The sequence below is a fragment of the Lactuca virosa genome, chromosome 9 (assembly GCF_052849685.1).
Source record: "Lactuca virosa cultivar CGN04683 chromosome 9, Lactuca_virosa_CGN04683_v6, whole genome shotgun sequence".
Lineage (NCBI taxonomy): Eukaryota > Viridiplantae > Streptophyta > Magnoliopsida > Asterales > Asteraceae > Lactuca > Lactuca virosa.
Genome location: NC_136434.1, coordinates 34,998,679 through 35,013,391, shown reverse-complemented (window position 1 = coordinate 35,013,391; position 14,713 = coordinate 34,998,679). Strand labels below are relative to the sequence as shown.

Genomic DNA, 14,713 nt, shown 5'->3' with positions numbered 1-14,713 from the left:
TGTAAATGCAGTACAATGAATGTTTTTATACATGATTTTTTTTAAATTATTGTGATTTGAATATTTTTTTAGATAATATTTTAGTGGGTGATATTTTATTGTGATTTAACATATATTTATTTAAACATTTTATTGTGATATAAATTTATATGGAACAAATTATTTTTTTGTTATATATTATTGTAATATGTATAGATAAATAAGAAAACAAATTAACATTTGTTAGATTTTATAATTAGATGATAAATAAGAAAAAAAAAAAAGACTTGCGCGTGTTTAAAAAAACAAATAAATGGGTTGGTTTGATTAATAAATAAAGAAACAAATTAATTTTTCTAAGTGGTAAATAATGGAGAAAAAGGAAACGTTTAAATGTGTGTTCATACAAACTGCAAATATAGCCCATTTATATCTCTTAATGTTTTTGTAAGAATTAAGTAAGGGTAAAACTGTCAAATAATATTTATTTTAAAACATGTGGAAATATCACTTTCCTTTAGATTAGTGGGGACAGATTATAAAGTTTGAAAATAGAGAAAAGGGTAAAATTGTAGTTTTACAAAAAATTGTTCGTATGCGGAAAAAAGTTATTTCGTAAAAATCAGCTCCCAATTAATATGTTTTGTGTACTGCCCTCCGAGGTTCTTTTTGGAATTTCCTTGGTATTCTCCTTTTTTTGGACCAATCATCGCCTCCAAAAACATTTTGTACAAAATCCCTGACATTACCAAATTTGCAATTTTAATGCAACGCAGAAGCGGGATTTACAGACGCAAAAAATCAAATCGAGTTCTTCACTTCAGGTCCGTCGCTGCGTTCCCTTGCCTCCGTCCGACGTCCATCCTCGTTCAGTCGATCATCTCCTCTAGAAGCACCGGCGACAACTAGCCTCCGACGTCTCAGGTAAACCAATCGTCAATCGCTAACTACTCTTTTATTCTACTGTTTTCGATTTGTTTCCTCTTCGTTTCTTCACCGCTTATACTCTACGCAATGCTGGTTTCTTGTATTTGTGTTCATACGCAATAGAATAAGAAGCAGAAAACATAGAGTTTTTTTGTTCTACTCCTAACGGAAATTCCAGTTTCCCTATTGTCCCAACAACTATGTTGCTGTTATTGTTGATGGATTCCATCCTTTGGATAACACACATTGAAATTCATTTTGTCATCTTCATTATGCATTTATATTGCAGGTCGCGAATCAAATACATTTGGTCCATTTCAGACCTTCATCACCCACATCATGGTGCGAAAGAAAAAGAAGAACAATGGATCCAGCAATGATGAAGCACCTGGCCCGAATCAAAAAAAGTCAACAACGTGTGATGTGGAAACCTCGAATGAAGCATCCAAACCGAAAGCAATAACCCTTAAAGATCAAGATCCCATTGGTACTTACTATAAGGAAGATATAAAAATATGGGAAAAAAAATTAGAAGAATTAAAAGCTATGGGTCCGGTTTTTAGTGGAATACATGATTACGATCCCCATAAAATTTACATGGATTACGATGAGATTAAAGAAATATCCCGTCTTCGTTGGTTGAAGCACGAAGCGGATTACCAAGCTGTAAGTAGATTTTGTTATAATTTATTTTTAAAATTACTTGTTAACATATATAAAATATATGCAGGCAATAAATGTTCCGAGTAAGATAAATTGGAAAGCACAAAAAAGATCAAAAGAATTGGCCGAGATTCAAGATATCACAAATTCTACAACAATTTTTCTCTCTGAGTTTGTTTCAAATTCAATACACTATTGAATTATTTTTATAACTTTTGCCCGATTAAAACTCTAATTTCTAAATATGCTAATTGCAGGAATCGTAAATCCATATCTTCTCACCCATTTAACCTCCATGGACAAAGTGAAACTTCTGCTACACATATCGTAAAGCTTTTGATGCTTTCCACATCAATGACCAAATGTAAGCTTCAATTTGTTGATCAAAAAATATAATTCATAAAAATTTCGAATATTTGGATCATCTGAAAATCCGAATTATAACAACGTACTTTCTATTAACTCCAACTTTTGTATGTAGGTAGCTAATTAATAATCTAAAGTACGTTGCTATAATCATCAGCTGAATACAAAATACAGAAAATAATGAGATGTTGCTTAGGTTTTCTTTGGAGGATATGTGACAGAAATTTTGTGTAAATCGTTTACAAATATAAAAATAAAATTATACTTTTAGCAAGTTTTAGCAAATGACTACAATTTAATGAAAAACCAGTTCTAGGAAAGTTTTAGCAAGTGTCCAAAATGCATGCTATTAAGTGAAACATTGACAGTTTTTTAAAAATATTTGCAATTTAATATACTTCCTGTTAAGTGTTCCAGCACATTAGCTTGTTTAAAATCAGATACATAAAAAAAGGGAATTTACAAATTGAAAAAGATGGCTTAATTGAGTTTAATTATAAAGTAGCTGTCAGATTATCAAAGTAGAATGGCATAACATGACATGCAAAAGTATAATGCTATAACATTCAAAATCCACTATCCGAAATTTCTCAAGTTTATACACTAATGGTATCTTATGTGCAGCTATCCACGATTTTACACTAATCACAGGTAAAGGAGATGATGGTGTTAGAGGGGTTGACGGAGCTCATGGGTTGCCGGTGATAAGGCCAACTGTTCGAGATCTCGTGAGAAATCGTGGAATTCATGTTTGGCATCCAGTTACTAATGGTGTGATGAACACGGGGAGGCTTTGTTTTCAATTCAATGGGACTGAGGGGGATTTTACCTTTATAGATTGAATGGTGTACACTGGATAGTTATTTTTGGGGTTCAGGGGAATTTTATTCGGAAGATTTGACATTATATTTTAGGGAAAACATAGTAGTTGAAAAAACTTGTTTCTCACTTCATGGTCCACTGATACTTCATCTAATCATGTCTACTCTTTTTGGAACAACACTATTATTATATGTTTTCTTTATTTTGTCTGCTATGTATTGATTTATGGCAAAAGCAACGAGACAAGAGTCAATAGCAACGTTCACATATTTGACCGTTTTTCTTTTCCTTTTCCTTTGCATCCATCAAAGTAAAAAAATAAAAATAAATAATTGGTAATGGCAATGACCTGTTTTTTAGAAAACGGGTGAAGAAGAAAACCAAGAAAGGGAAATGTTAAATAGAAAATACCTAAACCATATAAACCAAGAAAAATAATAGAAATACATAAAAAATATATTTTGAGATTTTTTTTTTTAAAATGTTTTTTTGACCCTAAAAACCCTACAAAACTAATAACATTAGTTTTATTAAGGTTGTGTTTGAGGCATATAAATTAAATTGTGTTTTAAACTTATTGTAATTTAATCGGAAAATTTGCAAAAAGATCCTTATATTTTGCCTTAATTGAAAATGTAACAACCGAAAAATTCCAACCAATTTAAACTTTTCAAAAACAACCCGATTCCATTAAATTATTACAAAAAGGTTTTCAATACAATTTGTTTAGAGTATTCCCAGAATCACATTACGACAAAAACATGAGGAGCGGTACGATCACGCCTTCGCCTTGCCATGGTCTCCTGAAGTACCTGAAAAACATAAAATCACAACTGTAAGCCCGAAAGCTTAGTGAGATATCCCCAAAATACCAACCACATATACCATACACGCATAACATGCCATACATATCCGATCACAGAACAGCCATGCACCTCGGGTCTACTGTGTGACTGGTCCGCCGCACCGGCCAACAGTCCACCTGGTCCACCCTCCAAGTCTATCCATATACCTCGAGTCTGCAGTGTGATTGGTCCGCCCGCACCGGGCCTTCAATCCACCTGGTCCACTCTCTGAGTCTACAGTATGACTGGTCCGCCCGCACCGGGCCTTCAGTCAGTCTGGTCCACTCTCCGAGCCTCGGCACGTCTGGTCTGCCCTCTTGGGGCCTACAGCCTATCCGGACCGCTCGCTGGGCCTTCGGGACAACCGGTCCGCCCTGGGTATCTTGGCCTACAGCACAAAGTAGGACCCGCCTCAACCCAACTCCAGTCCAAACAACCATGTGCACATAAACATACAGTCATATAACAATTAACAGTCAACAAGCCGATCAAGTAGATCACATAACATATCATCATCCTAACCAGGATACCGACCTAACTGGTCACTAGCATAGCATCACCCTACAGAACAGGATACCGACCTCAACCCGGTCTCTAACATATACCATCCTAACTACCAGGATGCAAACATATCAAAGCCGTCACATAACAACAAATACCCGGATCTCAATCCGATAAAGGGCCGGCCTTGGTGCCGTAGACCCTGATGATATAGTGAGGATAACTCACCTTGAAACTGCCGGCTGAACGGATAACTCAAGCTGCTCTGACTACTGATAGGATCTCCACCACTCGCCAACCACCAATACACTGAACTTAAAACAATATTCAACAATTACCAAAATGCCCCTGGAAATCAACTGGTCAACCCTTGGTCAAAGTCAAAGTCAAAGTCTACCCCTGACTGACTCTACTCGCCGAGTCAACCCGATGACTCGCCGAGTCCCCATACACAGAACCTCCTTCAATCCGCGACCCAACTCGCCGAGTCACCCCGAGACTCGCCGAGTCCAACAACTCTGAGTCCACTCGCACACAACTCACCGAGTCATCCCTTGACTCACCGAGTCACAGCTCATCCAAAAGAAACTTGGACCCCACGACCAGACTCGCCGAGTCCAAGAACAGACTCACCGAGTCTACGACTATCTTCAACCTACTCGCCGAGTTGTTCTTACAACTCGCCGAGTTCCAGGCCATCTTCATCCAACTCGCCGAGTTGTTCTTCCAACTCGCCGAGTTCCAGCCTTTCTTCAAGCAACTCGCCGAGTCTACCCATGTGACTCGCCGAGTACCACCGGGTCTGAATCCATACAGAGGCTTTCCAAGCCATGCAGATGATCCAAACCATAGATCTACCCCTCCTAAGGCCATCCATCACGTAAAGTGGCAATATTTACGTGAATCCAAGGAGATCTAGGCATTTTCACTCTAGGGTTTGGGTTTGGGACAAGATAGTTCCATCAATCACTCAAAAACAGGGACTTTTATGCATTCTAACCCTTCTCCATTCCAGATCTGAGGTAGCAACCTCAGATCTAACCTCTAAACTCCACTACATCAAAAGATATGATCTCTAACACCTCCAAAAATGATGAATCTAGATAATAGCAGCTCAAACAATGAAATAATACCTCAAAAGGAAGCTCCAAGATAAGGTTAATCTGAATCCTTGCAAAGCCCTTTGATCCAAGTCTCTTCTCCTTCAAGATTTCTTCAACAATCACTTCCCCAAGCCCCAAATGCACTCTACTCCCTCAAATTCGCGCCTTAGGGCTTTCTGGACTTCTACAGAGGGTAAAAAGGCTGGGGAAAGGGTATAATGTCCTTTAAATAGGGCTCATCCTCCGGATTTAGGGTTTTCTCCACTCAGCGCCTACTCGCCGAGTCCATCCGCTGACTCGCCGAGTCGGCCACTTAACACGCGACCAAAGTCGCGACCCTACTCGCCGAGTCCACCCATGGACTTGCCGAGTTCCCCTTCCCAATTTACTCTTTTAGCCCTTCAACTATACTCTTGATATTCCGGGATGTTACAATTCTCCCCCACTTAAATTAGGCTTCGTCCTCGAAGCCTGCAGCAACTCGACTTTTGAGCTACTCCCGCAACGCACCACCTGGCATTAACCGGACCAGGTTCCTCAAGGCACAACCATCGAAACTCGAACTCACTTTCTCCTTTCTTGCGGTGTACTGACCACCGTCTCAAGCCGGCCACCGGCTTTACCCCCTGATAACCACACTTATCAACTGAGTATTACCCATGATGCAACTGTTGGATTAGTGTCTAAGTCCATAACTATTTTGGTATGTACTTGACCCGATGGTGCATGGTCCTTTTGGGTTGCCTTCACCAAAGCAACTTGATATGATGAATTATGGAGAGAAAGGATTAAATATGATTTATTAATATATTATGAGAATAATATATTAAAGGAGAAATCATATTGTTTAATTAATATTAGTCAAGAATTAATTGGTAATTAGTTTTGTGACTAAAAGAGATTAATTAAACTTAAGGGACTGGAATTGTAATTATAAGATAATTGCAATTTGGGCCATGGATTGCCTTGAATCAAGGGGTGGACGAATTCTATGGGGAAACCCATAAGGAAATCGTCCAAGGGCTTGATTAAAGGAGTCTATGGGTTGCTTAGGGCTTAAGCATCCAAATTAGGGTTTCCTTGATAGATAACCCTAATAGCCTCACTATATATAGATCCCTTAAGGACCAAAAACGTGGCTAAGCTTCTTGCTAGGGTTTCACACGATTTTGGTAGCCTCCATCTTCTCTCCTCTTCATCCTCTTGCTTATGGTGTTTGTGAACCATTAGAGGAGTGACACTTGTGACTTTAATCCTTCCAAAGTCAATACAAGGAGATTTGGGATTGTTATTGCTACATAACAATCAAGGTAACATCTTAAACCTATTCTCATGTTAATATGATTACTTGAATGCTAGAATTAGGGTTTATAGTCTTGGATAACTTGCATGTACAATAAAGAAACCTAGATCCAAGCATTAGGGTTTGTATGAGCACATAGGATGTCTTATGACCAAAAACCCATCAGTGGTATCAGAGCCTAGTCTGGTTTCTATTGTATTGATGCTTGATATGTTTGAAAAATTCGATTTTTGGTGTTCTGCTTGATGGACTCGGCGAGTCCCACTGTGGACTCGGCGAGTTGCCCCTACTCGGCGAGTCCATGGGGGTACTCGGCGAGTTCGAGCGTCAGATGGAGCATATTTCGGGATTTCTTGCTGTTTTTGCTTATGGATAGTTACCTTATCATATTAGATCATTATAAATCCGATTTTATGATATATTTGACTATATTCTTGATCTAATTGAAGATATTTATCAATTAATAAGATAATTGTTTCCTTATATGATAATTGATTAATTATTTTGACTAAATTGATAAATTGTTTTGCAAGAAATCATTAGATAAATCAAATATGGATAATTATGTGATTAAATGTTAATTTAGATTATTTGTTATTTGATCCTTGTTGTTATGAAAAGTTTCATATTTTCCCCTTTAGGTTTTATAGTTTAAATTTGAACCCAAAAGTTTGTTGTTTTGAAATTTAAATAGTTAAAACCCTAATGTTTTGAAAAAGGTTTCAAAACTTGCCCTCAAGTTTTGGAATTTAAATTTTGTTTACTATGTGTGCTATGATACAACTGTTGTGATACTACGCATGACGTCACCCGTCCCCGGACGTTTCCGCCGTTATTTTCTGACAGTTCGGGGGTGTGATAGATTGGTATCAGAGCTCTTGTTTATAGTGAACTAAGTATACTGAACCTTACCTGGTATACAAATATAAACACTAAGGGGCCTAAGTGCTCTGAACTAAAAAGTATACTTTAAAATATAAGTATTTTTATAAAAAAAGAATACAAGTATACCTAAGTACCTGAATCAGTATCATAAGTAGAACAAAACAAAAGTATTTGGATGTTGGACATCGCGGTTAAACCTTGGCAGTTATGTAGTCATGTCTAGGATCAATATAGCATGATCAACTATATTCATTCGAGACATGACCAACATGTGCTTGGGAGTGATTGTGGTGTTGCAGCAAGCCTAAAACTTTCCTAGATACCAGAAGAATTCTAGAATCAAACGTAAGGGTCAAAATACTGTAGGAGTATTTTAGGATATTATAACGACCGAACTAGAAACTAGCCCAAGAATCCATCCCTCAAGAATCCATCATAGAACCCTAATACATTGGAAGTATTATTAGATTCGATGCCTAATACCTATACCCTTCAATGGAGACAAAAGCTTTTACAATCTAAGCGCACGGGGCTCAGCAGATAGAGTCCTACCAATCCTGGTCCGTTGGGTTGCTCGAAACGAAATACAGGGTAGGACAACCCTCAACAGAATCATGGAATTGGATGCCAATGCGAGAATGCATACAGTCCGCACCATCCACCTTGAAGATGCTTGTGAGAGGTACTTGAGAGACAACGAGGCCCTGCAGCGAGAGCTTGCTGCAACCCGAGCTGAAGTCATAGAACTCCGAGCACGCCAAAGAGTATTCGAGCGACACCTTCTTAACATGGAGCGCCAGCTGGCTAACTTAAGGATTCGTTCGAGGAGTACCCATCGCTAGTAGGAAATGCTCTACTCATCCTTTCCTTTAGTTAAGAATGGCCTTCCTACCTATGCTCTAAGTAGCACTTTTCCCCCTGTAGACATCTCCGTATTGTAAAGTACTGTTTTACTAGTCCCTCATGTTGTCAAGTTTTCCCTCTATTGGTATGTTGTAGATCTACTCGTAAGTCAAAATTTTCCTAGCTCTGTGTAACCTTAATACCAACTATAGAGATAATAGTCTAAATTCAGTTAAAGGTCATCGTTGTAAACGTATATCTCAGATCAATAACTTGCGAACTAAGTAACTTTATCAAAGTCGTATCACCATTTCATCTACGAAACGTATCCATAGACTGTACTCTTACCCTGGACGATCACTCTTTTCCCATCAAACTCATGCCATTTTCCCTAAAGAAAGCTTCGATGATATAATCAACATGGATGGGATAAATTTCAATCACGTAAATAACCTCCGTTTTGAGAAAACGATTCGTCTTAATTTTCCCCTTAACGAAGCCCTCGCTATTTTCCATGATAAGCTCAGTTTGAAATTCCGTATCATTTCATACATCAAAACCCCGAAGTACTTACTGAAGGAAAGCTTTGCATTTCTAATTCATAGAGTGGATGGAATGCAAAAGTTAAAGACCATGAGAGCTTTCCCCAAAATCTGCAAGTTTCCTGACTCCTTTCCCAATAATCTTCCAGGGATTTCTCCCGAACGTCAAAGTCCAATTTCATATCGACTTAATTCCCGGAGTTGCCCCTGTAGCTAAACCTTCATATCATCTAACTCTGGTGGGAATGCAAAAATTTTCCAGTCAGCCCACTAAATTAATCAGCGAAGGATTCATAAGACCGTGTTATGTGGGTCTTATTATGGATTATTTCCAAATCTTTTCGAAAAATCGAAAATCAATGTTCACCAATCGAAGATAACTTAGTATGGATAACACTCAGTCTCTAATCATTCTAGAAAACCTACTTCTATTCCTGCTAGGACCACATCATAGGGATGTGGGTCGAACCCATGAGAACCAGATGACAAAATAAGAAATTTTCATGTATATATATATATATATATATATATATATATATATATATATATATATATATACATCCAAAGACAACCATTGTTGCTCACAAACTCCTTTTCTTGACATGTAGCAGATCATGCCTCCGAAGAAACGTAATCAAACCACTCGTAAAACGCCAAACCTTCAGATGGATTCAGCTACGTTCCAAGCTGCCGTTACAGCAGCCGTAGCAGCCTCCATGGCTATCCTTAACCCTAACTGTACGAATGCTAGTGGGAGTGTTAACGGCATTCCTGATCGTGGTGATAACCAACTTCAGCAACAAGTGCCTGCTAGAAAAGACACACCTTACTTTAAACCTAATACCCTGAAACACAAGTTTGAGAACGAGATAGGAAGTTGCTCAACTCAAGGACCTACTGAAGGGCAACGAACTAAGGCAGTCAATACCCCCGTCAGCTCTGCTATTCGTACACCACCCACAACCTACTTGGGGAACCTCCTGTATTGCAGCAAATGCAACTACCATCACTGTGGAGTCTGTCGAGTGCCACATTGCACTAGATGCAACAAAAAGGGAACTCTACCATATTTTGGTACGCTTTCAAAACCCCGATAATTGCTTTTAATTCTGATTACTCTTTCATTCAAGTTAAATCCCAGCATCCGTATAAACTTTGAAGCCCTAATGAGTGAACTATGATAGGTTAGCATACGTCTTGGTCAATTATAAATGACTAGTATATGCCAAACGATTATAGAGAGACATAGTAAGGGTCATTTCATAAAAATTTCAAAGTATCAAAACCCTCGTACCAGTAGTACCCGCTAACGTCGAACCAAAAACAAGAAACATCAGAAACATATACCCCGAGGCACCAATGGTCTAACAGAACGCTCCATCCAAACTAACTTAATGCGCAATTCGAACATGTCGTTCCGCTTAGTCTGACTAAGTCTACGTCATACCGAACCCGCACGTTCCTAAGGAGACCCTTTGCCTTAAGCCATTTGAATCCCAAAACTCTCGTCACCCATAACGACAAACTAGATGCGAACCTCGAAATCTTATCTCACTCCAAACCCCCAAAAAAATACTCATGCGAGGAGTATAGTATCCACCTGTGACCTCCCTTGCGCACCCTCAGCAGACCATTTTGGAAACACCACTAGCGCAGCAAACCAAGTTCAAATACCAAGACTATGGAAAAATACGGTCAGCCTATCGATGTTAAATGTACACGCAAGGGTGGTATATAAATAAGGTCCTACGGACTTAGGATGTGTGCTTCCGCCCTATCTTCTGTTCCTTGTTTGGTTGTGGACCTGGGGCAGAGTCACCCATCCAACCGTCCTATCAATATTAATTATATACAACTTATGTACTTGAGAAAATGATGGATGGATGGATCAGGTATGAGTCCTATCATGAACTTTAGAATGAAGATCGCTCAGAGCTAGACGAGAGCTTACACTTCGTGGAAGAATCATCCTCATCTTTTCTAATTTCGCTATTTGTATTTTGTGCCTGAATTTCTGGACGAAATTCCCTCTAACGGGGGGATGATGTAACAACCCGGAACTTCTATCAAGATTAAACTCGACTCCTTCACCTTTTAACGCCGTTTAAGGGTTCGTTTAAGTGTTCTAAGCTTGAGTACAGCCGGGAATGAGATTAGAAATGAGTCAACAAGTCGTATAGGGACAAAACCGGGCCATACACCCTCTTGGGAGGTGTGTATGGCCGCACACACGGGTGTGTGGCCGCACACCCCCCTCCCATCCGCACACTCACCTCTATAAAAAGGGGAGACCCCTTCATTCACTCTTTTCCCTCTTTGGCTACACTCTACTTTCTCTCTCTAGAATCTTCATCCAAGAACACTCCAAAGGCTTCAAATACGTGAGTATCCTATCATCTAGCTTGATATACTTGTAGGACATCTTGATCTACGCCTAAATTCATCATGTTCTTCATCCTTTGAAGGTGTACGGTCGCACACCTTCATAAGGCGGCCGTACACACCTAAAGGACTCTCCAAAGTGAGAGTTTGGCCCTCATCTAGTAGCTTGGACTTGATATTAACCTTGAATCACCTGAAAAATCGACATCTTGGGCTTAGATAAAGAGTGTACGGCCGTACACCCCTATTTACGGCCGCACACACGCTCTGTACGGCCACACACTCCTATTTATGGCCGCACATACACTCTTATGGCCTTACACCCACTTTGATGCTCATATTTGGCCTTAAACTTGCAAAAAAACACTAAGTATGAGACCTAGAACACTCCTTGGATGCTTGCAGAACCTTGGAAACGCCACAAAAACACCTCTCATCATGAGTGTACGGTCGTACACTCATGGACCGTACACCCATGGTCGTACACACCCTTAGGGTGGCCATACACCTCCTTTACTCAATCACATAAGGTTTTAACACTTAGTTCAAGTGTTTCCCAAGTCCTTAGAGTGGTTTCCAGTATGTCTAGTTTTAAAAATACCCTAATTTGAATCATACATGTCTCATTTCATGTTAAATAGGGTCCAATCATGTTCAAGGCTTCAATTGATACTCAGCACCGAAACCGATCTTACATTCAAATCCTACGTCAAAACGGTGAGTTCATACCCTACATTTTCCGTGTTTTTAATGTTTTTAGGGCGGAATACAAGCCAAAATCAAAGTATTTCATTAATTTTTAAACTTATTAATACAGTTAATGATTTCCATGTTTAATAACGTATTAAGATGTTTTATCCCTTTTTGTAATATGTTGAGCATAAAGGAAACTTTTAATTCGGAAATCTAACTCCATATCTTTTAGAAAGGTTTTTACAAAGCATTCTTCATATCAACTCTAATAAACTATAATGGGTATAGTTTGGGATAACCCTGTAGGCAGTTTCTACCAAAATCAGATTTCATGAATGAATATGTATAAACTATGGCAGATTTAGTTTATGTTATATATTTTCTCTGGAGTGTAGAGTACATTTATTCAAGGATAAATACTGTTTTATACTGTTTCCCCGCTAGTGAACTAGATTATACAGAATTGTGAGGCTCTACTTCAATATTGTACCCTTAGGTGTACAGGGATAAATCCTTTTAGTATAACCAGAGTCTCCTGGAGGGAGAGCGTGAGATTTATGAATAGATCTATTCAGGACTGACAATCCCACACCTGAACTGCTAGCTACAGTTAGGCAGGCATGCCTGGGGTGAACAAATGTCATTTAGCTTAACGCCTGAAGAACGTTATAAAGGTCTCTCGGTCATATCAAGTATGGTTATACGACTCGCAAATAAGTATAAACTCGCTTTGGTTTACGGACTCTACTCTTCATTGTTTTATTTTGAGTAATAAAACTACTTTCATAAATACACTGATAGTAATCAGGGATTTCTAAACTTGCATCTCTACCTCTAGGAAGGATAAACTCTACTCTTCATTGTTTTATTTTGAGTAATAAAACTACTTTCATAAATACACTGATAGTAATCAGGTATTTCTAAACTTGCATATCTACCTCTAGGAAGGATAAACTCTACTCTTCATTGTTTTATTTTGAGTAATAAAACTACTTTCATAAATACACTGATAGTAATCAGGGATCTCTAAACTTGCATCTCTACCTCTAGGAAGGATAAACTCTACTCTTCATTGTTTTATTTTGAGTAATAAAACTACTTTCATAAATACACTGATAGTAATCAGGGATTTCTAAACTTGCATCTCTACCTCCAGGAAGGATAAACTCTACTCTTCATTGTTTTATTTTGAGTAATAAAACTACTTTCATAAATACACTAATAGTAATCAGGTATTTCTAAACTTGCATCTCCACCTCTAGAATAGATAACCTGTTTTAAGGGAAAATATGGGATTTTCCCAGGATAACACCGGTATTTCTAAGACTGATGGTTTATTTTCTACTAATAAATACTCTCTCAACACTAGTTTTCATAAGAAAATATGGGATTTGCTTGAGGAACACTCTTCAAAATAATCAAAGAACATTTTCCACCAAAACTAAATACTTATGAACTCACCAGCTTTATGCTGATATTCTTTCAAAATTGCTTGTATTCTCAGGGATTTAGTAGGCAGGTACTTCCAGGACTTTTGGAGATGTCGGCGCGCAGAGTCACGTCTATCTATTTTACCTTTGTTAAGAAACAAAGCTTGTACTAAAACAATGTAAATCTTATTTTATTATTTATTCAATGTTTGGTTGTGTTTACTATGCTTGGTATGATACAACTGTTGTGATACTACGCATGACGTCACCCGCCCCCGAACGTTTCCGCCGTTGTTTTCTGACGGTTCGGGGGTGTGACAGTATGGAGACCTAAGATATTGTGAATGTTTCAATAACCTAGCCGGACGACTTGGTATTGCAATAGGAGGCACGGGTATATGATTATCCACATCCACAATGTCGCTAGCAACAACCTTCTTTTTCTTCTTCTTCTACAAAAAACATATTAATTTTTTAATATACTTTGAAAAAGTAAAACATTTAATATACAAAAAAATTATAACCTCCTTCACGATTTCTTTTTGTTTTCTACAATCAAACTCTGGTGGATTATCCACATCATCATCCTCGTTTACTCGATTTGATTTCTGTGGACTACCGAATTGTTGGCTCACTGGGCTTGGCTTCCGATAAGTAGCATCCACATTCTCATTCCCCTACATTTAAAGAAAAAATAATTAATAAAAAAACAAAGCAAATTTAACGATTAACTGACCTAATTTTTCGTTTTTCTATACAAAGAATATACCAAATATAACATTGTTCTTTGAACACGGGGTGACGATAACATTTTTTATGACAAAGCCGAAACTACCAAAACACAAGGTTATTTTATCAAGACATTATATTTCAAAGTATCTATCAATTATAAACATAGAAAATTCTTTAAATGGATAGTATATTGCTATAATTAATACATCATACTATAATTAATACATTATACTTCATATTTCTTCAAATTGATAGTAAATTTCTAAAATTAATTTTTTTACCTCAAAAGCTTCGTTAAAAAATTCTTCCAAGTCATCCTCTTCTCGAAATCCCCCTTTATTTTTCATTCCTCGGATTTCTTCCTCCAAATATTGAAGTCTTGCCAGTATTTCTCGCGCGGTTCTTTTGTTAATTCTCATCATATGAGTTCGTTCGGTGGACTGGGTAGATTGGTTGTTTCCACAGGATGGATCAGACAAAGATGCCCTCTACATAAATTATTTGATATATCAATAATAGTTGAAAAATATTAATATACTAGATTCTAATTTTACCATTTTACTTACATCTTTTCTAAAGTTGTAGCGTACAGAAGAAGGGACTTCAAACGATTCACACTTCAAACTAGTAATATATGACAAATAATGTGTACTAGAGGACTCGACATCTGAGGCAATCATCTTTTTTTTTGGGTTGA

At 37.9% G+C, this 14,713-nt stretch overlaps 1 protein-coding gene across 1 annotated transcript; it reads left to right on the top strand.

Moving 5' to 3' along the window:
* Positions 1-694: 694 nt before the first annotated feature.
* On the top strand, positions 695-2,907 carry LOC145138875 (uncharacterized). Its single transcript, XM_079072888.1, has 5 exons — positions 695-903; positions 1,196-1,572; positions 1,637-1,740; positions 1,827-1,933; positions 2,560-2,907. Exons 2-5 carry the CDS (start codon positions 1,246-1,248, stop codon positions 2,775-2,777), a joined length of 756 nt encoding a protein of 251 aa, XP_078929014.1. The 5' UTR covers positions 695-903; positions 1,196-1,245; the 3' UTR covers positions 2,778-2,907.
* The last annotated feature ends 11,806 nt before the right edge of the window (positions 2,908-14,713 follow it).